We start from the raw sequence: 27431 nt of genomic DNA, 5'->3' as shown, positions 1-27431 counted from the left end.
GTGCTCATCTCCTACCTTTTTTGTACCCCTCTTGCCTTTTTTTGCACCTCTGTTGGATCTTTCTGCACTGCTCTTGCTTCTTTCTGCACCTAACTTGCCTCTTTCTGCACTTCTCTTGCTTCTTTTTACACCACTGTTTCTTCTTTCAGAAATTCTCTTGCCACTTTCTGCACTTCTTTTCCTTCTTTTTGCACCCTTTCTGCCTCCTTCTGTACCTCTCTTGCCTCTTTGTGCACCCCTCCTACCTTTTCCTACACCCCTTCTGCCTCTTTTTGCACCTCTGTTGGTTCTTTCTGCACCTTACTTGCCTCTTTCTGCACTTCTCTTGCTTCTTTCTACACCTTTGTTGCTTCTTTCAGCAATTCTCTTGCCTCTTTTGCACTTATCTTCCTTCTTTTCGCACCCCTCCTGCTTCTTTCTGTACCACTCTTGCCTCTTTGTGCACCCCTCCTACCTTTTCCTGCACCCCTCTTGCCTCTTTTTGCACCTCTGTTGCTTCTTTCTGTACCTCACTTGCCTCCTTCTGCACTTCTCTTGCTTCTCTCTAAACCTATGCTGCTTCTTTCAGCAATTCTCTCAGCCCTTTCTGCACTTCTTTTACTTGTTTCTGCACCTCTCTTTCGTCTTTCTGTACCTCTGTTGCCTCTTTCTGCACTTCACTTGCTTCTTTCTGCACCTCTCTTGCCTCTTTCGGCATGTCTGCTAATTCTTTCTGCACCCCTCCTGCCTCTTTCTGTACCCTCTCCCCTATTTGTGCAACTCTCTTGACTCTTTCTACACCTCTCTTCCCTCTTTCTGCACCTCTCTTGCCTCTTTCTGCACCCCTGTTTCCTGTTTCTGCACCTTTCCTGCCTGTTTCTGCACATCTCTTACCTTTTTCTATGCCTCTGTTGCCTCTTTCTGCACTTCTCTTGCTCTTTCTGCACTCCTTGTGCCTCATTCAGCACGTCTGTTGCTTCTTTCAGCACTGCTCTTGCTTCTTTCTGCACCTCCTTTGCCTCTTTCTGCACTTCTCTTGCTTTTTTCAACACCTCTGTTGCTTCTTTCAGCAATTCTCTTGCCTCTTTCTGCACTTCTCTTCCTTCTTTCAGTACCCCTTTTCCCTGTTTCTGCACCTCTCTTGCCTCTGTCTGTACACCTGTTCCCTCAGCAACCCTCTTGCCTCCTTCTGTACCTCACTTGCCTCTTTCTGCACTTTTCTTGCTCTTTCTGCACTCTTTGTGTCTCATTCAGCACGTCTGTTGCTTCTTTCCGCACTGCTCTTGCTTCTTTCTGCACCTCCTTTGCCTCTTTCTGCACTTCTCTTGTTTCTTTCTACACCTCTGTTGCTTCTTTCAGCAATTCCCTTGCCTCTTTCTGTACTTCTCTTCCTTCTTTTAGCACCCCTCCTGCCTCTTTCTGTACCTCTCTTGCCTCTTTGTGCACCCCTCCTACCTTTTCCTGCACCTCTCTTGCCTCTTTTTGCACCTCTGTTGGTTCTTTCTGCACCTCACTTGCCTCTTTCTGCACTTCTCTTGCTTCTTTCTACACCTCTGTTGCTTCTTTCAGCAATTCTCTTGCCTCTTTCTGCACTTATCTTCCTTCTTTTCACACCCCTACTGCCTCTTTCTGTACCTCTCTTGCCTCTTTGTGCACCCCTCCTACCTTTTCCTGCACCCCTCTTGCCTCTTTTTGCACCTCTGTTGGTTCTTTCTGCACCTCACTTGCCTCTTTCTGCACTTCTCTTGCTTCTATTTAAACCTCTGTTGCTTCTTTCAGCAATTCTCTCAGCCTTTTCTGCACTTCTTTTACTTGTTTCTGCACCTCTCTTGTGTCTTTCTGCACCTCTGATGCCTCTTTCTACACTTCACTTGCTCCTCTTTCAGCATGTTTTTTAATTATTTCTGCACACCTCCAGCCTCTTTCTGTACTCCTCTCCCCTATTTGTGCAACTCTCTTGCCTCTTTCTACACCTCTCTTCCCTCTTTCTGCAACTCCCTTGCCTCTTTCTGCACCCCTGTTTCCTGTTTCTGCACCTTTCCTGCCTGTTTCTGCACATCTCTTGCCTCTTTATATACCTCTGTTGCCTCTTTCTGCACTCTTTGTGCCTCATTCAGCACATCTGTTGCTTCTTTCCGCACTGCTCTTTCTTCTTTCTGCACCTCCTTTGCCTCTTTCTGCCCTTCTCTTGCTTCTTTTAACACCTCTGTTGCTTCCTTCAGAAATTCTCTTGCCTCATACTGCACTTCTCTTCCTTCTTTCTGTACCCTCTTCCCTCTTTCTTCACCTCTCTTGCCTCTTTCTACACCTCTCTTCCCTCTTTCTGCACCACTCTTGCCTCTTTCTGCACCACTCTTGCCTCTTTCGGCACCTCTGTTCCATGCTTCTGCACCTTTCCTGCCTGTTTCTGCACATCTCTTGCCTCTGTATGTACCTTTGTTGCCTCTTTCTGTACTTCTCTTGCTCTTTATGCATCCTTTGTGCCTCTTTCAGCACCTCTGTTGGTTCTCTCTGCACCTCTGAGTTAGAGGTAGTTTTAATCCCCCTGCCCTATTATGTACTAGGGTCTTACGGGGGATGTCATGCCAATCACAGGGGTACCCCAACCCATAGTCTACCCTAGTGCATGTAGGTGTTTTCATTGTATTATAAGTGTCTTTCAGCATCGCACTGGCTCCGGGCCTGGTTAGTCAGAGTCAGTTACCACAGTACCAGTCAGCAAAAAGTTGGGGTCACAGGATGACTTTGCAACAAGGCTTCTTTCTGGACCTCTGTTGGTTCTTTCTGCATATCTCTTGCTTCTTTCTACACTTTTCTTCGTGTTTCTGGACTTCTGTTGCCTCTTTCGGCATTTCTCGTACTTCTTTCTGCACCTTTCTTCCTCTTTCTTCACATGTCCTACCTCTGTAGGCATAGTTAGAAATTAGCATTTAAAAAACTTTGGAAATTCACTCGATGCGAGCTTTGGATCAAACAACATTATGTGCATCGCCACTTGCTGCCTTGGAACTTGTTATTTTCACAGTTTAAACGCCTGGTTATTCATCCTCAGATAATCCTAATAATTCGGCCACCGCCAACAAATGCATGTGCGGCTTAACTTTCCGCTAGCCTAATTGAGGCAATCTCTAATTATTCAGGCTTGTACCCCTACTGTCCTGATGATGATCCTACTATTTTTTAAATAGGATCAAAACTTTGTCGACTAATGTAAACAGTTTGCACATTAATCAAATCTGTTAAAAAAAAGTGTATTTACTGTTTCCTCAAGCTTGTTAGAAATTGTGTTCAATATTCCACAAGCTACCCTTTCTTGCCTGATATGTTCCTGTCCTAAAGTGTGCTTGTCATGTGTTTATGTAGGATGCAGGATTGTGTCCCACTGTATTGATGTGTTTATACTATTGGTTTTGAAATGTTTGAATGATTAAATTGCCTGTCCGACTGGACACTCTTAATATAGCACTGATTAGAGTCAACATTTATCTTTATGTGCATACTGCTCTTTTTAAGGACCATCGGTCTAATACTAAACTATTACCCATGGTCCTTATCTACCTTTCGGGTTCCCTTGTGTTTTTGAAAATCTAATTTATGTGAAGGCAGTTTTTAGCCAACCACATAATGACTTGTCATCCCTGTGTACCATGATACTCCTGTGAAATACCACAAAAGTACCACAACTACAGGTATCACTAAGTTAAAATACATTATAACTTAAAAAATGCTTACCCTACTTATTTTACCTAATACCCAAAAGGATCATCAACACACTTAAATGTGCCAAATTGTATTCAAATCCATCCAGCCATTTGTGTGCTACACATGAGTACAATGTTTATGGGAAATGCATCGGTGCATAAATGCATCTTTGGACTCCCCTTTTTTCTTTGCACCACCTTGTCTAATCACTGCAAAGCTTTGCATTATTGGAGGTTTTTCAAACTTGCACAAAGGTATTAATGCCCCAAAATCCCAGGATTTACTATCTCTTTTAACCTTAACTTTGACAACAGATTAGCTACTGCCACTGCGTAATATATATTTAGATATATAAATAGTCATTCTTGTATTATACATCAGGTAAAAAACCTTCCTTGTTGTTTTATTTGTAAAAAGCCTATTTGTTATGTTGTTACCAATGGAGTCTTCCTTAACATATAGGGTATTAGGGACACACAAAGCTTTACATCTAGATCAGCGTGAATGATTGCCCAATGTTTGGTTAATGTATCACATATATCACATAGCATAAATATGGTGATAAATGTATACTTTACCATTATTTTATTATGCTTAGTTTTAAGTACAGAGAATGGCCCTCACTTTACCCAGTGCTTTAGGACTTCCATTAATAACTATTACTTGTTTGTCACCTCTGGCTACAAATCTTTCCTACATTTTGGATATTTCTTATAAAAAATCTCATATACACTCTGAATTCTTAGTCCAATTGTATCTTGTTCTTATCACTTCTGCACAAAGTGTACTAGCAGTTATCTTCGGTTGATGGCCACTAGGACTTACAGAACCAAGGTTGTAGAACTAGGCTTATGAAATAACTTTGAGTACAGATTGTACTTTTCAATGAGATCCACCTCTTTGTGAATCTAAACTTAATATTTATCATTCAGTACACTCAGTTATTCTTTCAGACTATTGACCCCTCCTTCCCAATTGAGAAGGAGGCTATCAACATATTTTCCAATAGTACAGTATTATTCAACCATTTCTCAGACCGTGGATCCCAGGCCACAGTTCTTTCATGGTAGCCTATCATCAGATTAGCAAATGAAGGAGCCATATATGAGCTCATTGCTCGTTCACATTTCTGCAGGAAAAATATTTCAAAGAATGGGACATACCATTGTGTGAAAGTAGAAGGCCGATCTAGCCTGTAGAAAATAGGCAATGGCCTTCAGACTAATCATTTTCAGTACAAGAATAAAGGAATACGAAATCCATTGTGACCAAACAATATTCACTCCTCTGAAAGAAGTATTTAGGAGAGTTATTTAGAGGTTAGTGGGCAGAATACTCTCACCAATGGGGCAGAAGTCCCATCTACTATATCGCAATCACATTATGGCCTATTGTGCTTGTTATGCAACAAATGGGATGTCATTCACATTCTGATGGCAAACTCTAAATAGAACTACAAATCAATTAAGAACATATAGAGAGTCACAAAGATAGGGTGGCTGACACTTCACATAAGGAAGCAGAAATCTATTCAAACAGTTTGCCAAATGTTTAGGTATCCTATGCTCTAACAATAGGTCTACCTATACTTCTCCATCTCAGGCAGGGGATAAAAAGTAGATGTCATGTGATGTTTAAATGCCAAATAGTCAAAATCAGCCAAAGACAGAACTTAGGCCTCCGACCACTACAAAAGTATTTCTTCAAGTCTCCTCATGCAGTGTAAGGTGCGGTCAAACTTTAATCTCTCATAGAATTTGAAATCATTAGGTTGCCTGTATGCGCCATGCAACAATCTGTTTTCATAATGAAAATATTGCCCCCTTGTCAGAGTGTTAGTGACTATATTTGGGATCTTCCTCAGTGACTGCAATGCATCCCACTGGTTTTTGGTTACGTTGCATTGCCCATTACTTTGAAAGTTAAGATAAGATTCTAGGTCACTGTTGATCAATATTAAAAAAGGATTAGTCAACTCATTATTCTGGATGGAAGATTTAGGGGGAGATGATGTGGCCTAACAGCTAAAGCGGTCGACCGTGAAGCTGGGAAAACAGGTTTGATTCTCGGTAGGGGCGCTCAGTATCCTGTGGTTCTGGGCAAACCACTTATTCTCCCTGTTCCTAACAAAACTGAATGTGTACATCTGTAACGCAACTGGTGCTCCTATAAAGCGCGCTGATACCTTCGGGTCAAGTTTGCGCTATAAAAAGCCTCTCAAATAAAAAAAAAACCTAAGCATTTTAACTTTCACAAACTCTCCAATTTGGTGTTTGCGACTGCTAAAATGATGTGTCCTATGAGCCAATCCCATTTTAGGAATCAGATACGTTTTTGTGACTTCTTAAATGAGAATCCAAATGAATATTGATTTAGTATCTCGAAGGGGCACGTTGTTTGTATCCCCACCGAATACTAAATTGGTATGCAGAGTATCAATTTTACTAATTCCTCGAAAGGAGTGGCAATTCATTTACAAAATGGTAGGGGTGCCCTTAAAGCCAATTCTCCATTGTGGCTGTGAAAATAGGTTTGTTTATGGAAACGTTATTATTTTAAACGGAGCCTGATTTTCTTAGCAATCACAGCCATGGTGGTTTGCTGACAAGAAGCCACCATCTTTGTTATGGCTTGTAATCATAATGAATCCCAATTTGCAAACTACCTCTTTAATATCCATGATATAGGTCCCACTGCGACCCACTATGATTCGAAATTTTAAGAACTGACTGTAAGAAGTTTGGGCGCTGGTTGAGTGGGGTGTTAATCCTGCTCAAGCAACAGCCAATAGCCCTGTCAAGGTGTACAATAAAAGTCACTGTATTAACCTATGCTTATCCTTCTATTAGCGTGGCACAAAAGAGGTCAGCCTCAACTTAGAGACAATGTGCAAAGTATTTATGCAGCACACAAACAGTAATCAAGTAAAAACACAACACAAGAAGAATCGCACACCAATTTAGAAAAGTAGAGTAAATGTAATTTTTTATTTTACAGAGTTTTATATAGAGCAAACTTGACCCGACTCAGATATCAGAGCACTCTACATAGCACCAGTTGCATTACATGAGGACACATTCATTTTTTTTAGGCACAGGAAAATTAAGTGATTTGCCCAGAATCCCAGGATGTTTGGCGTCATTGCCGAGACTCGAACCCAGTTCCCCAAATTCGAGGTCGACCGCCCTAGCCATTAGGCCAGCTCCTCTCCCCAAAAATAATAAATGATTTAACACTAAAACAACAAGAATCTAATTAGTAGAATTGGAGTAATGAATTTTTAAAGTGTATGGAATGATCTAGCACCTAAAATATCAAAGCTCCAGCCACTGAGAGTTAGGTGCACAAGACTGGGTCAAAGACCAAAAATGTCGCTATTGGCTTAGAGGGGCTGTGGGAACCGAGGTATTGTGAATGCTGCCTATAAAGTAATCACTTAAGAAATAGTATTGGCATTGGGTTGCCCAGTCTTCCCTTTCATACTCATCCTGGGGATAACCACTGAGTTTATGGAGTTCAAACAGGTTGCTTCATATGAATATTACCTGGATGCTATTATGTCTCCCCCTGACAGAAAGCTGTTTATGCAATTTAAATTTGGTTCACTTCCAGTAAACGCATTTACAGCTTCCTGGCATCCATCTCCTAGCGATTTACAATATTGTCCAGGCTGTCCTCATGCTGTAGAATCGATAGGTCATATATTTTTGACCTGCCCATTGGACAAGCGGCCGAGAGCTAAATGGTTAGCTGCTAAATGGTTAGCTCCCATATGTAAACGCACTGGTATTTAGTGCCATTTAGAGGCGCTGTGCATTCTAAAATCTGACGCTAGTTTTGTAGTTGTCTGCACTGTAGCAAGTTCCTTGGCACCATGTGGTTTATTAGAAGGTCTGCCTTGAAGCTACAACAATAACATTTTGAATATTGCTAAGACACTCTCCTTTAATGTACCTTTCTCACCTTTTTTAAAAATTCTTATATATATCCATTTCCTGTTTTAATTTGCAAATCATGCTTTTATAGTCTTTGCCATTTTAGCTTTACTTAAACAATGAATTAATTGTTTTATGATGGGCCTTGCTATTTATTACCCTGTTGTTATGGGCCCTAGCTGTATTTTTGTGCTTCCTTGGTTTGTACTTTTTGCATTTCTAGCACTAATTTTAACAAACGTTCATCGTATTCTTAGCATGTATATAACAATTCTGTTTTAATGAAATGTCTGTATCTTTACATTTATGGTCATAAGACCGAAATAAAGGTTATGACTAACTGACAAAAATATAGCCGACCAAGAAGTGTATTGGGTCCGGTCAGAGTTTACCTGTGGAATTTGAATAAATGTAACAAACATGTTCTGAGAAGGTAAAGTTGAAAACCTCCAGCGTGATGTGGCTTTAAGTTGTAGCTGAAAAGGGCTTCATGAGGCAGGATACCCTTTCTGCGAAGCATCGCTGAACCGGATTTGCTGCGAACAACATAGAGGGGGTAGCCGCAAAGTCAGGCTGACTGGTGATGCACTCTGGGTGGATAGACAAACAGTTTGGTCCCAGACCCCTCTTAGTTCTCAAAGCAGTTTTTAGCCAAAAATATTCTAAATCCCAAGCTTTGTTTTTTATCTATCTGAGCACCTTTAGCACACCTTCCAAGGGTCCAGGAACGGAGGGGTACCACTTGGAAGGTCAGGCCTCACTCAGGGTGGATCCACATGTGGGTTTAAGATGGTTGGAGCCTTTACTGTCTCTGAGCCTGAGGAGGCCAGCCAACTGGCCTTGGAGCCACTCTGGTAGTCCTTGGTTCAAGAAGTCAGTAAAAGTGGAACAGGGCTCAAGCAGCAGGGCAGGCATCTGATGGGTCAAGACAGGCTTCAGGCACCAGCAAAGCAGCAAAGCAGTCTTCGGAAGTACACAACAGGCCACAGCACCAGGCAGTCCTCTGAGAGTCCTTCTACAGGTTCAGAAAGTAAACTGAAGAGCGGGTCTGAGTGTCCCAATTCTATACACGGTACGTTCTTTGAAGTAGGAGAAGTTCCTAGAGAATTTCCTTTGAAGTGCTTTCAGTTTTCTGCCTGCTCTGCCCTGCCTTGGCTCCAACCTGGCTGCAAGAACAATTAAGTATGTGAAGTCCTTTGTGTGAAGGCCCGGCACAGCCTATTGAGTTGCAAATCGTGCTGTGCCCAGCTTTCCCCCATTCTGCTTGTGATGATCCATTCAGCCACACCTAATCCCTCTTTAGGTGCCTTTTTGGGATGAATATACCAAGGCCAACTACTAATTACACCCAGTCATGTGACCCAGGAACGTGCAGCAGGCACCAAATAGTTAGGGCAGGAAAATGCCAACTTTCTAAGAGTGATAATGCCAAAAGGGCGATACTGTCGCCCCAGCTGCTGCACTGCTGAAATAAGGAACTTTTCCTCTTGAAGTAAACCAACATTTTCTCTCTTAAGCAAGGTAATCCATAGTAATCCAAAAACTTCATTGCTGTCAAGTAATCCATGTATTCAATGTTTATGAGATCACTCCAGAGACAGTTAGGTTGAAATCGAATACTTTATTCCGCATTTTCAGATGTCATATGCTGCCAATCCTAGCTTAAACATAGACACGTGCAGTCAACCTTCCTTTGAGCCAACACAGTAAAATATCCCAATGCATTTCGAACTTTTTAGTTCTTCGTCAGGGGTACTGCAATAAATCAGAAAAAAGTGCATAAACAGCGCGCTAAATGCCAGTAAATCATAAAGACAACAACAGCCAATCCGATGTCTCCCCATAATCTCCCTCCTTAACCCACCTCATGAGTGCTCACATTAAAAGCAATTCAAAACCATAATGTGGTTCAAACATCTAAATCATACTATCAACAACAGTTGCTCTTCCCGTAGTCTCCCATAGACCCCTCCTTCTCAACTCACACACGTGCTTGTTATCAAAACGAAATAAGTAAAATACTAAATCCCACAAAATACATACTTTGACCCCTTTCCCTAAAGTTCACGAAAAGCAAAATGTGATCTTTTACCTAATAAAGCTGCAACTGGCAGTGTGAAATGTACGTGCCTTACTCTGTGTTTCAAAAGTCATTACCTTCCCTCACACACACATCTACTCTTAAAGCCAGCTTTTCCACGTTCACCCAATTAATCCCTGATTTGAAACAATATCACATGACCTATTTTGATCTATACTAACACTGTGAACATAATAATGACTAACTTTCCCATAATGGATTGACCCTAACTAAGTAAAACAGGGATCAGATTAAATGAAAACAAATGAAAACGAGTAATTGTAAACCCACAAAGCAAATACCCATAAATTCATGTGTAGTCTGTCAAAATAAATAAATGAATAAATGAAACATAATAATATCGTGCTTTACAATCCATTGCTTTAAACCAAACAAAGTCCATGATGTATTAAACGGCCCTAGAAATGTCCATGCACCTTCCTCTCTGTTCAACAAATACATCCAGTTCAAACTTGATGATCCTTTTGCCGATTTTCTCAAAGTCGTTTGATGTTGTACTGTCTGTGAAGTGATACATTACTTTTAAATGACAGTTAGGTTGAAATAGAATACTTTATTCCTCATTTTCAGATGTCATATGCTGCCAATCCTAGCTTAAACATAGACACGTGCAGTCAACCTTCCTTTGAGCCAACACAGTAAAATATCCCAATGCATTTAGAACTTTTTAGTTCTTCGTCAGGGGAGCTGCAATAAATCAGAAAAAAGTGCATAAACAGCGCGCTAAATGCCAGTAAATCATAAAGACAACAACAACCAATCCGATGTCTCCCCATAATCTCCCTCCTTAACCCACCTCATGAGTGCTCACATTAAAAGCAATTTAAAACCATAATGTGGTTCAAACATCTAAATCATACTATCAACAACAGTTGCTCTACCTGTAGTCTCCTATAGACCCATTTTACGAAATAAGTAAAATACTAAATCCTACAAAATACATACTTTAGGGAAAGGGGTCAAAGTATGTATTTTGTGGGATTTAGTATTTTACTTATTTCGTTTTGATAACAAGCACGTGTGTGGGTTATGAAGGAGGGGGTCTATGGGAGACTACAGGTAGAGCAACTGTTGTTGATAGTATGATTTAGATGTTTGAACCACATTATGGTTTTGAATTGCTTTTAATGTGAGCACTCATGAGGTGGGTTAAGGAGGGAGATTATGGGGAGACATTGGATTGGTTGTTGTTGTCTTTATGATTTACTGGCATTTAGCGCGCTGTTTATGCACTTTTTTCTGATTAATTGCAGTACCCCTGACGAAGAACTAAAACGTTCTAAGTGCATTGGGATATTTTACTGTGTTGGCTCAAAGGAAGGTTGACTGCACGTGTCTATGTTTAAGCTAGTATTGGCAGCATATGACATCTGAAAATGCGGAATAAAGTATTCTATTTCAACCTAACTGTCTCTGGAATGATCTCATAAACATTGAATACATGGATTACTTGACAGCTATGAAGTTTGTGGATTACTATGGATTTCCTTGCTTAAGAGAGAAAAAGTTGGTTTACTTCAAGAGGAAAAGTTCCTTATTTCAGGAGTGCAGCAGCTGGGGCGACAGTATCGCCCTTTTGGCATTATCATTGATATGCTGTTTTGGGACAGTCACAGCGCTGTTTTGCACGCATTGCTTGGCTTTCAAATCTAAACTAATTTATTCATCAAGGGAAGGAGTGCACTTGTTTTTATACACTAACTTTCTAAGAGTGGCATTTTCAAAATTGCAACTTAAATCCTACTTTAAAATTAAATAGGATTTTTTTTAAAATTTCTCAGACACCAAACATGACATCCTTACCTGCTCCCAATCAAAGGTTAACGATGCAACCTATTATTATCCTGTGAGAGTGATATGCCTCATGGTGCTGAACAATGAATTTAACAGTTTTTCATTACCAGGACATGTAAAACTTAAAAGTGCATGTCCAACCTTTTATTTACATTACACCCTGCTCTATGGGCTACCTAAGGTCTACCTTAGAGACTTGTGTACAATAAAAGGACAGTTTAAAGCTTAGCAAGGGGATACTAATGCCAAGTTGAATAGGCAGTTTAAAACTATATTTAGGCTGCAATGGCAGGCTTGGGACCTGTTTTAAGGGGCTAATTAAGTGGATGACACAATAGGTGCTACAGGTCCGCTAGTAGAATTTAATTTATAGGCCCTGGGTACATGTAACACTACTTTACAAGGACTTAAAAGCAAATTAAATATGTCCACCAACATCGTAATAAGGCCCATAATTTCTCTGGAAGGAAAAAACAGACAAAACTGCAAAACCTTGAGTTAACGATTAGAGAAATTGATTAATTTAAAGGAATATTCATCAATAAATACATCTTCAGGTGGTGTGGAATTTTTCTTGTCCTTTTCGATTTCCTTGTTTCCTTCTTCCTCTTCCCATTTTTTTCTGTTTCATATTCCATCATATTTTTTTCTGTTATTAAATAGCCCAGTTACTAGAGTATGCCTTTACTCTAATATATCGCCTATTTGTTTGACCTCATACTATCAGCTCAAATGAGCTGGAATCACATATGTCCTCCCATTCTATGATCTTTGTACAAAATACAAGTAATAAAGTCTAAACCCGATCTATCTCATAACCAGTGCAGAACTTAAATGTCTTCTGTTTTTCCTTGTGTCTATTTCTTCCTGATGTTTGACCAATTTAACAACAAGAAACTTGCAATTTGTTTCTCGGCTAACATATTGTGTACTTCATTCTTCAAAATTGATGTGTCAATTTTAAGTTTGCAATGCTACAGTCTTAGCGTGTTTGTGCAGCGTTTCCACTATCCACCTTGTTATGTTATCTGTATCTTATAGCAGCTAATCACTGACGACGGTATCCAGGCACTTGCATTGCCCTTAAAGCAATGATGGCTACTTGTGGCAAAGGCTTGAAAATAGTGCCCATTCCTGATAATGATTACTGATAATAAATGGAAATGAAAGGAATAATCTTTGGGTGTGCGTTATGTGTGAATCTTTGGTAGAAATGGCAGTCTGATATCTGGGAGCCAAGCATGTAAAAAACAAAAAAACGTACAATCTGGTATTGTGTGAGAAAAATCCAGGTAGGTAGCTGACAAGCATCTGTTTGGGGGTATTGAGTTTATTTGGTCAAAAATAAAATTTTGCATTTCATTGTGAAATGCCTGCATTTTTAGAAATTAACAAACCGATGTTTGGACAAAATTATTGCATTTGTGAAATATAAATAAAGCTAATATTTTAATGATAACTTATGCTGTGTTCAGGAGGCTTAATGCCAAAGTATGTGGCATTTTATACTGGTATAACACGTCTACGGTCTGGTTCTTTAATTGCTAGTGATCGGTAGCATTCCTGTATGATCCCGTGAGATATGTCTAGCTCTGCTCTCTCTGACTGTGAGATATGTATAAATAAGTTGTAAAGCAGAAATTACACAATATGTATGGTCCTAAATCTTTATTACAAGTTCCTGGTATGAGAGCCATTCAGCACTGCTAGCACCAGATTCCTTCATCCCACAATTGACCCCTCTCAAATATCCACACACATATGTTCTCATTGCACCTGAACATTCCCAAGCTTTCCAACAGACATTCCACCCATCACCATTCCACGCACATGCCACAGTACATTGATTTATTTTTCCACCATTCCACATCTGAATAGATTCACGAACATGAAATATGGCTCAGAAGCCAATTGAAAGGAACAATATGAAAACATTAAGTGGAAAACAATACAATAAATATTTGGAGAAATTATAGGCCATGTTACCTTGCAGAAGCAGTTATTTTTATTTACATGTGATACATATAGCTCCTCTAGGTACAGGCTTTAAGGTCTGCAGGCTGACCACAAATGTACTTTTTTAGCTCACTAGCAATATTTTAAAAAAATCAACAAATGTTCAGACTTTGAAAATAAATGAAATATACATACAACTAGCTAATGAGATGTTTTTCTTATTTGTCTTTTCAGAGTGCTTATTCTCATCATTTATACACTTCCCATGCTTATTCACATATCTCTCTACCATTTTCGGGTCCAATTGGGAAAGAAGGAACTCACTCCTGATCTCTATCTGCTTCACCCTGGAGAACAACCGTACAAAAGATTCACACATCTTCTCATACAGAACAACACAGGTAAAGAACAAATGTTTGGTTCTGTTAAAGATATTTCGGGATTATAAATAATATGTGCTTAACATTATTAACATTTTGAACCGAACACAACAACACTACACTTTGCAAACCAGTATCTTTCTGTGCTGAACTGAACTAGGCTCGAACTAGCTCTAACTTCCACCTTGAATCTTAAACGCAACTATGATGTGTGGGTTTTCATTTCTCTTCTTATCGCACGTGGCAAATTGTGCATTATGAAATGCTCTGTAATAACAATGTTGTTCACAAATAACCCCAGTGGAAGTTTACTTTCTTTGCAACAATCCAAGATCTTTTCTGCTTGTTCCACTGTCGGCCTATTCATAAATGAGACTGTTATTGCTTTATATGTAACTCGATTTGTAATGCCATATCCAATGACATTCGGTCCAAAGGGCTGCATTAATATTTAATTTAGAGGATGGTCTTGGTATAGTGTTAGATGAGGCTGCCTTAAAATTTGTGTTATGTTTTGCCAATCTGTGTAAGAATCCGCCCCCCCCTATGCAAATTCTGCGAATTTTGCTTGTATTTTTCTGTAAAAAAGACTTCATATATGGGAGTTGAGCTAAGACTGGTTTGCCTAGTCTTTTGAGAGCGGATCCAAATCTGTGGGTCTCAATCTTAGGACATTTTCCTCTGAGATTTTACTTAATTTAATTTTCTTGTACTTGTGTTGATTAGGCCTTATGCTAATTCTGTATCTTGATTTACAGTGCATTTTTGCTAATATTTCTGCCTTACACTTTAATTACTTAATAAACCTTCATGGTTTCTAACTTCCATTGATCTTTAGTCTTCTTGAGTCTTAAGGCCTCTTTATTTGGCTATGGTGGTGTATTTGTTGCCTGCTTCATCGCCGCAGGGATGGTCTTGAGGACATCATCGTCCCCCATCCTGCATGGGAGCTTTATTCTAAGATTATCAGATAAGATAACGTCAACAGTTTCATACAAATATGAATTGGCTCCAGTGGCGTAGCTAGGGGGGGGCGGTGGGGGCGGTCCGCCCCAGGCGGCACTATTTTGTGGGCGGCGGCCAGTTTTGGCTATTTCCTTAAAAAAAAAATTGTACTTTTGCACGAGTTCCGAAATCTGCTCATGTGGCAGAGATTTATAGAGACGAGGCTGCGGTAAACCCATTTCTCACCTAACGGTGCATGACAAATTGCGTCGTTCCCTCCCTCCGCTCTACGTCTGCCTGGAGAAGCGTGCGTGTTTGACGCTGCGCAGCGGGGCTGCGTCGCCCTGTGGAGGAAAGGATGATATTCAGTCGAAGAAATACTGCCCTCAGCATGCCGGGTGGCGATGTAAATCCGTTCTGCTATTCATCGCATGTAATCATGCATTTGTTCTGGGAATGAGACCTTACACCCGCTATCACCTGCTCTAACAGTACGTTAATGTGAGAGACTCACTTTGTTTTCTTCTAACGCTGGTTCCCGCCATAGCGCCATTTGCCTCTCAGCTTTAATTTTTTTTCCCCGCATATTTATATAGCGTGAACTCGACTCGAAGGTATTGGAGCGCTTTACATAGCACCCTATTTACATTACACATTCAGGCACGCACGGGGAGATTAAGTGATTTGCCCAGAATCACAGGATGTGGACGCGACCTCGAGGCTTTGTAGTATACTGATTGTGGTTTACATGGTGTTAAAGGTGACAGCTTCCGGCATGACGTGTGCACGAGCTCGTGGTGCCTCACTGGGCTCGTGCTTTCTGTGTATTCGTTTAGTCGCATGCGCGTGTGGATGTCACACGCGCATGCAATGTGTGTATCTTTGAAAGGTGCATTTCTTGTAATGGCATTCTCGTGCGTTCAACCTCCTCCCTGAACTATGTTCGGTCCTGTGGCCAGTGACCGTTCATACTTCAGAGAGGAAGGACGCACTCCCGTGGTGTTGATCTATTTTACTGGAATAAAACTTCAAGAATCATTCTACTGGTTTTTGTATCCTTGGATTTATTCTTTGTGCTTACATCAAAGCCTGCACATTTCATTTGGCGACGATTTTTATCTATTTCGACAACACTACAAAGAATTGTGTCTCCTACCCATCGTTCTGGATATCTTCAAGCTTCAAGTACCTCTCTACAGCCATTTCCTTTCGTCATTCAAGCTAAGGAGACTCTCCTGTTCTTTGGTTTCCGCCCTCAGGGAACGAGTTTCCGGATTAGCCTTCTTTCTTCCTACGCGTCTGTTTGAGCCTGAGTCCCGCCCCCGGCTCATTACAACTCCTCACGGAAGAGCTTAAAGAAGAGCCAATTCATTGGTTCTAGCACCGGTCGACCTCTGTCATTGCTAAAACGCCTCTCCTGATTGGTTTTTAGCGCGTGACTTGTTCTCTGGTCAGTTATTGAAGGGAAATTGATCGAGTCTTGATCAAGCTCACTGGGAACTCACGTGTGAAAGATTGCAAGTAAGTTTGTACTCTGTCCACCCTTGCAATCCTTTCTTTGTACTTCTTCAGCAGTAGTTTCACATGGCAAGATATTTATATTTTTAATTATAAACAGCAAAATTGAGCCTTTCATTTCATTATATTTATATTTTCAATGGCTTCTCAACAAATATGTCAGTTGGATCAATTCCTTCCAAGGCAAGGCAAACCAAAAGAGGCGTGGAAATTTTGGTTTAAATCTTTTGAGAACCATCTGGTGGCTATAGATGCTGAAGGATACTCAGCCAAACGTAAACTTGCGATTCTGTACAGTTTTTTGGGCAGTGCTGGCCGTGAAGTCTTTGATAACTTACCACTGACAATCCCACCACCAGATGAAGGGGATGGATGGAATGTTTACACAGATGCAGTTAACAGATTGAACAAGAAATTTTTAGAGCAGCCAAGTGTATTACTTGAAAGGTTTAACTTCATGAAGAGGAAACAAAACTCAGATGAATCCATTGAGGATTATATTTCAGTTCTAAGGAATTTAGCAGCAAACTGTAACTTTGGGGCTCAACTTGATACTTATATTAGAGATCAATTTGTCTACAGTTGCTTTCATAAGAAAATTCAGGAACGCTTACTTAGTTGTAGAGATCCTTCCCTAGCTGAGGTCATTGACATTGCTAAAGGGATCGAAAGATCTATTGTTACATCAAAATGCTTAAGTAATGAAGGTGTTTCATCTGTGAATGTGATTCAAAGTGATCCGCATATTAACAATGTTTCTTACAGGTCCAAGTTTGTGAAATCTTTCCCACAGAAACAAAATAGATATAATTCATTTTGCTTTAGGTGTGGCTCGAAATCACATTTAGGTGATAGCCCGACTTGTCTGGCTCTAGGTAAGCAATGTACAAAATGTGGGAAAATGGGGCATTTCTATACTGTTTGCAGAAGCAGAAAGATGGTCAGAGTCAGTACTCTTGATACTGAGCAGGCTTCTATAAATGTTAATGGTGAACCTAGTCAGTCACTTGAGGACAATCTTGAGAGACTTATGCTTTCTATTGATTCACATGATTTATCTGTTTCTACACAGAAAGTTAAGGAACCATTGTGTGAGGTTATTATTGGTGTGGTTAAAGTTGACATGATGGCTGACTCTGGAGCACCTGTCACTATTATCTCAGACACCCTGTTAGATATGTATTGGGGTTGTAAAAAACCATTACAAGCCTTAGACATCATTCCAAAAGCATATGGTGGGCATATTATTGATATGTTTGGATTTTTCACTGAATTTATAACCTGTTTAGATCGGAAAATTTTTACAAAAATCTATGTAGCTCCCAAAGGGAAGAATATTGTTGGATGGCAGGATCTAGCAAAGATGAGTTTAAAGTTAGTTCCTGGTTCTGACAATCCTATTCAGGTTAACACAGAAGTCTCTGTTTCTGCTGTTCATGATAACTCTGTGCCGGATGTTACAAACATTGCTGAATCTATGTTCAAAGAATTTCCTGAAGTTTTTACCCCTAACATAGGCAAAATCAAAAAGGTTGAACATGTCATCAAGTTAAAAGACAGGGCCATTCCAATTTCACACAAAGCTAGACCTGTTCCATTAAGCGTTAGAAATGACCTCAAGGTATTACTAGGTAAACTAGTTAATGAAGGCATTATAGTACCTACAGAATCTTCGGAATGGGTCAGTCCTATTGTAATTGTAAGGAAAAAGGACAATTCGATTCGTTTATGTGCTGATTTGCGCACCTTGAACAAAAACATCATAGTGGACTGTCACCCATTACCAAAGATTCAAGATTTATTATCTAACATTGCTGATGCGACCTACTTTACCATTCTGGATCTAAGGTCAGCATATCATCAGATTCCCCTATCCAAGGCCTCCACTGATCTAACCACTTTTGTCACACCTTTTGGGGCCTATAAATTTCTCAGATTACCTTTTGGGTTAGCTTCAGCGGCGAGCGTATTCCAGAGATTTATGGATCATATGTTAGAAGGTATCGAGTCAGTTCAGGCTTACCAGGATGACGTGTTAATTTTTTCAAGGAACAAGCATGAGCATATTTCTACTCTTAGGAAAGTTCTTAGCAAATTTAAAGATTTTGGAGTCACCTTGGGCACGGATAAATGCAAGTTCATGGTTGAAGCTCTTGATTACCTGGGGCATTCTATATCGGCATCAGGAATCAGGCCCAAGTTTTCTCTTACTCGAGCCATTGATGAGGTGGCTGTACCGAAAAACAAAGATTTGTTAAGAACCTTCTTGGGCATGACAGAATATTACTCCAAATTCATTTCTAACTATGCCCAGGTGGTACAACCGTTACGTATTCTGCTGAAAAAGAATACTACTTTTTCATGGGGTAGTGAAGCTCAGCAGGCGTTTGAGTTAATTAAAAAACTCATTCTTCAAGCTCCTGCTCTTTCTCCATTTTTACCTGGACACAAGTGTATTTTATCGGTTGATGCGAGTCAAAATGGCTTAGGGGCCGTTCTCTGTCAATCGGTCAATGGCAAGGAGAATACGGTGGCTTTTTCGTCTAGGTCTCTCTCTAGTCCAGAAACAAACTACAGCACAATTGAGCGAGAAGCACTTGCTTGTACATGGGCAGTAGAGAAGTTTAAAACTTTCATTTGGGGGTCGGAATTTGAAATCTTTTCTGATCATAAGCCCTTAATACATTTGTTAAATGGGAATGGGACAGGTAAAGCTTCTTCAAGACTTGTTCGTTTACTGTCACGTTTACATGAATATAACTTTGTTATAAAGTACATACCTGGTGGTCGGAATGCAAGAGCTGATTGTCTTTCTAGGTTATCTTTGAAGGATAACTCGTCTGCTTCCAGATTTGATGATGTGGAATGCGTGGTAGCCTCTGTTGAGGATTTTATTACCAATTTACCTCATATTTCTCAAGATGATTGGATTAAAGCATCTGAAGAAGATGCCATTCTTCTGGCTGTTAAAAATATGATTGTGTCAGGCTGGCCCAAGGAGCGTTCTTTACCTTCTCCTCTGAAATCTTTTGCACAGGTCAATCAAGAGCTTTCTTTAGTTGAGGGTTTGGTCATGCGTGGTGATCTTGCGGTTCCTCCAACTCTGTTGCGTTTCAAAATTTTTAAAATCGCACATGAAGGGCATTTAGGTATAGGTGCAACTTCTAGGAGGTTGAAGGAAAATTTTTGGTGGCCTGGGTTAGATTCTGATGTCACAAAGTGGGTAAATTCATGCGATACATGTCTTGTTTCTGATAAACACTGGAAAACCATAAAGACGCCTTTGCACAACGTTCCAATTCCAGAAGAGGCTTGGATAAAATTAGCTCTGGATTTTGCAGGACCATTTGATATTCTTTCAACGGATAAAAAGTACATAATAGTGTTAGTGGATTATTACTCAAAGTGGGTTGAATTTGAATTTTGTTGTTCTCCCAACACGTCATCAGTAATCAATTTTCTTTCCAGAATTTTTCTCTCAGAAGGATTTCCAAGGGAGTTGGTTACGGACAACGGTTCTCATTTTACATCAAGTTTAATGGAGAATTTTTTGTCTGCTCATGCCATTAAACATTTAAGGGTTGCTTTATACTCTCCTTCGGCTAACGGCTTAGTAGAAAGGATGAATAGGTTCATAAAAGAAGGTGTTCAATCAGCCTTAGCTATTAATGTACCTGTTGATGATTTCTTAAAAAAGAAACTCTGGTCTTATCTCACTACTCCTCATTCGTCAACTGGGGTTTCACCCTTTAGACTCCTCAAGAAGAGAGATCCAAATGGAACACTGTGTCCATCCTGGATTAAAATGTTAAGGAGGAATGATGGTTCATGCTTGGTTTGTAAGGATAAGCAAAACATGCTTAAAAATGTGACACTTCAACAGTCAGTACAGAAGAAGAATTTTGATACCAAAGCTTGCAATTATTCTCATGAGTTTAATATTGGGGACTGGGTTTTAATTAAATCTCCAAAAAAAGTCCAGAAGGGCTTGTCGAAATTCTCACTTCCTGTACAAATCCTTAAAGTGTCTAAAGGTTCCTTGTTTTTGGGGCATAAAGGTTGGTGGAGTAAAAGAATGTTGATCAAATTAACTCCAGATCAAGCCAGTGAAATCTTGCTTAAAAAGAAAAATGCTTTTCAAGATGACTTACATTTTTCGCACTTCTCCAATGGGTTATCCACTGATAATTCTGTGGTTTCTTCCAGAAATGACTTCACGGTACAAGACCTTACTGAGTGTGCATCAAGCCCTGTTTCACATAATGTACATCAGAATATTGTTATTCCAGATCCTGTTTGCAGTAGACCTACTCGCAATTGTACATTTCCCTCAAGATACAAGGATTTTTATTTTTCTTAATTTCTTTTGTTTTGTTGTTTATGAAAGGAGGAGGGTGATGTAGTATACTGATTGTGGTTTACATGGTGTTAAAGGTGACAGCTTCCGGCATGACGTGTGCACGAGCTCGTGGTGCCTCACTGGGCTCGTGCTTTCTGTGTATTCGTTTAGTCGCATGCGCGTGTGGATGTCACACGCGCATGCAATGTGTGTATCTTTGAAAGGTGCATTTCTTGTAATGGCATTCTCGTGCGTTCAACCTCCTCCCTGAACTATGTTCGGTCCTGTGGCCAGTGACCGTTCATACTTCAGAGAGGAAGGACGCACTCCCGTGGTGTTGATCTATTTTACTGGAATAAAACTTCAAGAATCATTCTACTGGTTTTTGTATCCTTGGATTTATTCTTTGTGCTTACATCAAAGCCTGCACATTTCAGGCTTGAACCCTGGATCCTGCATCAGAGGCGGCAGCGCAGCCCACGGACAGTGCAGGTGTTTAATCGAGCACTGCATGTCGCGCTGTACACCATGCATCATCGCAGAGGATGTGTGATGGGGAAAGAAGCAAGGTAAACTCGTGAACAGGATTTCTACCTAATCACTAAATTGACAAGAGTACTTGGCCAAATAATGAAACGTAGACAACATTGAGAGAGGTAGAATCAATGCATTATTTAACTCGTTTTTGTTGATTTGGTAGAATATAATTAATTCATTTATGCATACGTTTTGTAAAGTGCAGATGCACCCACAACATGCTTCAAAGTGCTCGTCGAGACTGCGGAGTTAAAATAGGAGAAACATTAGAAAGAGAACTTTGGCTAATTGAAGTGTCAGGGTTTTTTGGAATAGGTGGGTTGTCCGATGTTTGCACAATATCCCGAAGCTAACCCCACACGTAGGAGCTTGGACAATAGGTTCTCAAGGTGGTTATACAAAATGGGGGACTTTCTAACAGCTGTTTGCATCAGTGACAAAGGTCGTTGGCAAGACAATGTTAGGCCTCTGGTTGGATTGTATGGGAGGCATAGTGTAGAAAGGTTGTCAGGCTAATTCTTATGTTATTTCCTATGAACCAGACAGAGAGTTTTTAATCCAGTCCTTCATTCGATTGGCAACCAGTGAAGTGGTATCAATGCAGGCAACACTTTGATCCTAACGAGACATGCTTTCAAAAGCAGCCAGACAGCAAAGTTTTCAGGTCTTTGAGATTTTCTCGCCGTATGTCAAGACAGACCGCCAAATGGTGCAGAGCTCCAGGACACTCATGAAGTAACAGTGCGCTTTACAAATGCCCGTTCATTCATAAATCATTAATTTAATGAATGCTTTAAAAGGCCATCATGAGGACAATACTGATGACTAAACAGTTTCCATGCAGGCAAGAGAGGTGAAAGAACCCACTCTAGGTCATATTGTTGACCTGTGTGGTGAAGGAGAAATCTGTCACACATGACTCCACGACTTCAGACCAAACTTGTAGAAATTAGCAGAACACCAAAAGCGGGGTATACGTTGCTTATCCTGTTCCAGTGGCGTAGCTAGGGGGGGCAGTGGGGGCAGTCCGTCCCTGTCGGCTCTATTTTGGGGGCGGCAGCCAGTGTTCCCAGTTTGGGCTATTTCCTGCACAAATGGGTGACATTTTTCCCATTTGTGCGGGAAAAACCCATACTTGGCGGGTGGCTTTATTTTGGGCAGATATTTGTCCCATTGTGTGCAAATTTAAGGTTGGGCCGGCGCAGACAATCATTACTAAGTGGCACACTGGCAGCGGGGATTGGCTGGCTGAATGAGGTGAAAGCACGCTGCATAGCTTATGCAGTAAGTTTGACAGGGCCGTCAATCATTGGTAGTGTGACGGCCCTGCTTCATCCTGCTGTCCCGCCCCCGGAGTGACTACTGGTCCAATGTGGTCACAAGGGGCAGGCTCGGTAGTAAATTTTTGCTTTTTTGATTAGCCCGGCTGTGGTCTGGGCAGGGCCTCGAGGGACTTTCACTTCTTGCCACGCGCGGGAGGATCGATTCAACTGTGCAAGACTGGAAGTGGAAATTAAGCGAATGCTATAGTGGATATGGGGGCCCCCTGGAATTGCTGCCGCCCACCGTAGTTTGGCTGTTCTCCGTGACCTCAACATACATGCTGCTTCCTGCTGCCCTAACGTTTGAATGGAGGTGTCTGGTGATGCTGAGAGCAGAGCTGCTGAGTGTCTTTAAAAAGTGCATACACTGCAGATCTCTAAAATTAAGACAGTGGTGCCACCACTCAGAGCATCTCGCCATAGACTTAATCGTGATGTCCAGGACCACAGCAACTGTCTGTAGTCAGTGTGGCTCATGGGCACTTAAGGCAGCAGGCTGCTGCAGCACAGAGTTGTAAGATTCTGAGGTGCGCAGGTAAGCCAAATAACTTGCTGCTATTGATGCTCCTGCTGACAGGGCCAAGTTTTATCTACTGGCAGTTTTGTTTCACCAGCCACACTGAAGTTAAGTTTCCTTGTGTGTCCAGATGTTTTCAGGAAATGGTAAAAATGTCATAACACAAGTAAAAATTGTTCCTGCTGAAGGAAGATCAGCATATTGTCTACTTGCAGATATCACTGTTCATGAATCTCACTGATCATGAAGTAGCGCATAGGGTTAATGTGCCTGCTGCAAAGAACGTGTACCATGCAGTTCACTAAACTGCATTTTATGTGTCTATCTGAGTGAGTTCCTGCATTTAGTCACAGAGCTCCTTGGGTTACTTGCAGTTCATAAGTTACAATCCTAATAGCACAATTACATATGAACTCCCATCAAGGAGCTGCATTCAAACTGCATAGTATGTTAAAACGTTATTTTTACCTCCAGTCTTTAATTATCCTAATGTTGTTAAAGGTTTTTTTTGGGGTGGAAATACATTCTTTTTATAGTACAGCCAACCACTAAGGTATTTTTTAAATCCTGAGCCTGTACTTCCCCGGATCAAACACTTTAAAAATATACTGCCTACTTGTATGGATGGCATGAGATTCCTACAACTTGTAATCCTCACTGTCATATGGATCATTTTCCGTAGACTGATTTACACACATACAATTCGTTGTCTCTGCATAATGTATGTATGATGTAAAGTGCTCTGACACCCTACACTGGTATGAGGAGCTCATTAAAAACAATGGAACACATGAAAGAGAGAGGTTAGTACCCTTCTATTTCAGACGCTTTGCAGTAGTTTCAAGACCTTAGTTTCTCGTTGCTCATATGGGTGTAGCTTCTGATATTTATCTTTCTCTGTGGACTGCATTACTTTATTTTACTCGCAAGACAGTTCCACTCCTAAGTGTCACACATTTGGCCATTGAATGTCACTCATAGTCACACTGAAACTATGAAAACGCCACACATAAGCAATCTCAAACCTTGGCAGCTATGCCCTATATAATATGTATTACTGAACTTCAAGGCCAAGAAACATTTGAGAGGATTGTACCTCCTGCTAAAGACCTTTCAGAAACAACCCTATGTCACAGCTGCATAATAGCCCATGCTTCACAACAGTTCCATGATGTACATGTTTGGATTTGTGTGACTGGGTGAATTGGAGCCAGTGGATGGATGTGGCTGCCACGCAGTGGCACAATTGCTGGGCTAGGGGAGCAGTTGAGACTCGGACCGATGTGTGGGAAGGGGACACATTGCATTGGGTGTGTTGAATGCTGTGGTGAGCAGGATTTGAGGGTGGCTGCGCCGACCTGTGGAATTGTTCTGTGCTGGTGGTGGAGTGGGACACAGGCCGTTCGGCACATGGGTCGGGCGGTGAGAGATGGGCCCAGACTGTGGCGGGGTGTGGGAGTCCCTGGCACGGATCTCGATTGACTTGGGCCTATAACGTGGATTCATTGGAGTGAGCTGACTGGCGGACTCCGGCTGCCGCGGTGAGCATGTGGGTGATGGCATGGTGGATGGGCGGACCTTGGGAGAGCCAGTGGGACGCTCGTGCAGATCACAGTCAGGCAGACTGACGGATATGGTTGGAGGTATTTGGAAGAATCACACCGGTATGGTTGGGCGAGTGGCCCCGGGGTGCTGCGCGTGGCCCTCTGCGGCTGCGAGTTTAGATGGTTGGCATTTGCTTGCACTGGTTGGTGGACCGGTGTGGAGCTGGCATTCCGGTGATACATGTGAGAAATATTTGTGCCCGAGGTTTCACAGTGGGGTGAGATTCGAAATTAGAGTCGAGATTTGGCCTCGCACGATCACGGGGCTGCGGATGCCATGGGCGGCAGTCTGTGGGATGGCCCCGGGCGCCACGGACTCTAGCTACGCCCCTGATTGGCTCACAAGGGGCACTTCGGATGTTATTTATTTATTGATTGTTTTTTGTTCTACCCAACCACGAAGTGTGGCATAATGCTTTATACGTGCATTTAAGTTGAGGTTTAGACAAAATCCAGAATCAAAGAAAAAAAGAACATGTTTTGGCTAGATGCTGAGTTAGTTACATGGGATCCGTATGCACAAATTCACATCTCAGAATGATAGGGAGTCTATAGGATTTATGACCATAGTTTCGATAGTATCTCATCAGCTGTATAGCAATTGAACTATCAATCGATATGATTTGATGTATTCAATCACCTATTAAGCTTGTGTGACTTACCATTTCATTTTGATTCTTTTTATGCCAGGACACATTGATCTATATACAAATACACAGGCGAGTGATTGGAGGTCTAGCTGGGTTCTACAGAGATGGGCTGTTACTGTGTTACGATCTGTTTTTTAAAGAACTGTGTCCTGTTCTTTCTTAAATTGGAGCAGGTTTGGGGAGTCCTAGTGTATGGGGGGGAGTCCATATCCTTGTGCATAAATGGAGGAGACCAGTTGCGTTGGGTTTTTTTGGGCACTTTTTTTGTCTCTAGTCTTGTAGGTTAAGGGTGTTCGAAAAGCCACTAAACATGATGAGCTGTTGTAATCAGGTGTGTATATGATGCTTTAAGGGGTGCCAGTGTGGGCATTACCACCATTCTGATGGGAGAGGGAGAGGGTTTGAATGTATGGGTATGAAGCCGCTTTCTGGTAGTGTGAGAAAAATGATTTTTGCAGGTTCACCTTTGCCTCTACGTTTGGTATTAGTTTAATGACTCTGTAATGCACTAGGTCCTGCTGTCCGGACCCCAATGCATGTGCTGTAACCTTAAAAGTACATGTTTAATTGGTTTACCCCTAATTGGCGTAAGTTAAGTTACTTGTAAGTCCATTGTATATGGCACCAGGTGCACATAGGGCCTATAGGTTATGTATCCCTCTTGGACTGCAGCAATGATTGTGCCACCACAAGTGTGACAAAGAAAAACATGTCTCCTGGCCTGCCACTTCAAACTGATAGAGCAGTTTTACACTGCTAACATGACTTTGCCATTCACACTTATTGCAAAGCTCAAACCTTCCTTTTTAATATATATAAGTCACCCCTAAGGCAAGCCTCAGAAGACCTAAGGCAGGGTGCTGTATATTAGATAGAAGGGCATGTGTTTTACATGTCCCAACCGTAGAAACCATGCATTGTCTGTTTTACAGTGGAAGGCTGGAACCCCTACTGGTGTGTATGGAGTTGCATGCTGACAACTCAGCAGTGCTATCTTCCAAATGGGACTACTAAAGTTGATATTCAAAGTATCAAAAGAATCAGTGCATTAAACCAGAGATGTTGATCATGTCAAATTTAATGTCACTAGTTTGCAAAGGGAATTTTAGAAAGTTGTCACTTTATTGCCCAAAGGTTGTCCAGGAGCCGTTTTCAGCTCCAGCTCCCACCGCTATGCTGCTCTATCGCCTAGTTCTTTTGCCTTGCCTTTCACCTGTTTTGCCACTGTCTGTATCGTTCTATTGATTTTTTTCTCCTAAATGCCTTCATTTTACCCTACTTAATATCTCTTTTGCCTCGTTATTGCCTTTTTTCTGCTGCTTGCCTTTATTTTTTCTTCTTAGTATCTTCTTTCATCAGTTTTGCTTTGTTCTATTGCCTTTTTTCTACTGCTTGCCCTAATTCTTCCATCTTAGTATCTTTTTCATCGGTTTTGCCTTTGCTGGCCATTTCCCACATCCCATTTCCCCCTCCTGTTACCGCCTCCCAGCCCTCTGCCAGGACCTACTTAATGGAGGCTGCAGTGCAACCCCATTTAGCAGGTCCCAGACCCAGCTCTCCCTCATCTTGCTGCTGAAGTGCACTCTATTTTGCTCTATTGCCTCACTCTAATGCCTTTTTCTGCTGCTTGCCTTCATTTTTCCTTTTTAGTATCCTATTCATCTGTTTTGCCGTTGACACTCGTTTTCCACCATCTGTTTCCTGCCTCCCACTGCCTCCCAGCACTCCTCACTCCTCCCAGGATCTACTTAATGGAGGGTGCAGTGCGGGCACACTATGTATGTGCACAGAGGGCACGCCACCGGTTTGCTGAAGGCATGCGACAGACAAGCCCATCTGCACCTGTTCACACCAGGACCAAGCCCAGTACCAGGACCCCTTGTCTTTGGCCTTCATGCACCTACAGCATCAACCTTTCCACCGAATGCCCAAGCAAACACTGCTTCAATACTGCTCCATACTCTAAGCTAGGACCATTCTCCTGCACCAAATGCACCCTCACCTGCACTAGCATGGCCACCATCATGCCCCAAAGCACCACTCCGACCCCCCGCCACACCACACCAAAAACAAGCCACCGATTCCATCCACATCTTGCTACTCAACACATGGTCAATGGGCAACTACTCCACTGAATTATGGGACCTCCTCA

The 27431-nt window shown here is 41.4% G+C and overlaps 1 protein-coding gene across 3 annotated transcripts in view; it reads left to right on the top strand.

Annotated features, from left to right (window-relative positions):
* LOC146810314 (ATP-binding cassette sub-family A member 10-like) overlaps window positions 1-27431 on the top strand; it is a 1546030-nt gene that overhangs the window by 958485 nt on the left and 560114 nt on the right. For all 3 annotated transcript variants that reach the window (XM_085617307.1, XM_085617308.1, XM_085617306.1), the window contains one exon: window positions 13702-13868. In XM_085617307.1, coding sequence (XP_085473433.1) covers window positions 13702-13868 — 167 coding nt within the window. The remainder of the gene's footprint in view (window positions 1-13701; window positions 13869-27431) is intronic.

This window comes from Triturus cristatus, chromosome 7, assembly GCF_964204655.1.
Source record: "Triturus cristatus chromosome 7, aTriCri1.1, whole genome shotgun sequence".
In the NCBI taxonomy this organism is placed as follows: domain Eukaryota; kingdom Metazoa; phylum Chordata; class Amphibia; order Caudata; family Salamandridae; genus Triturus; species Triturus cristatus.
This window is presented reverse-complemented; position numbering and strand designations above follow the sequence as displayed.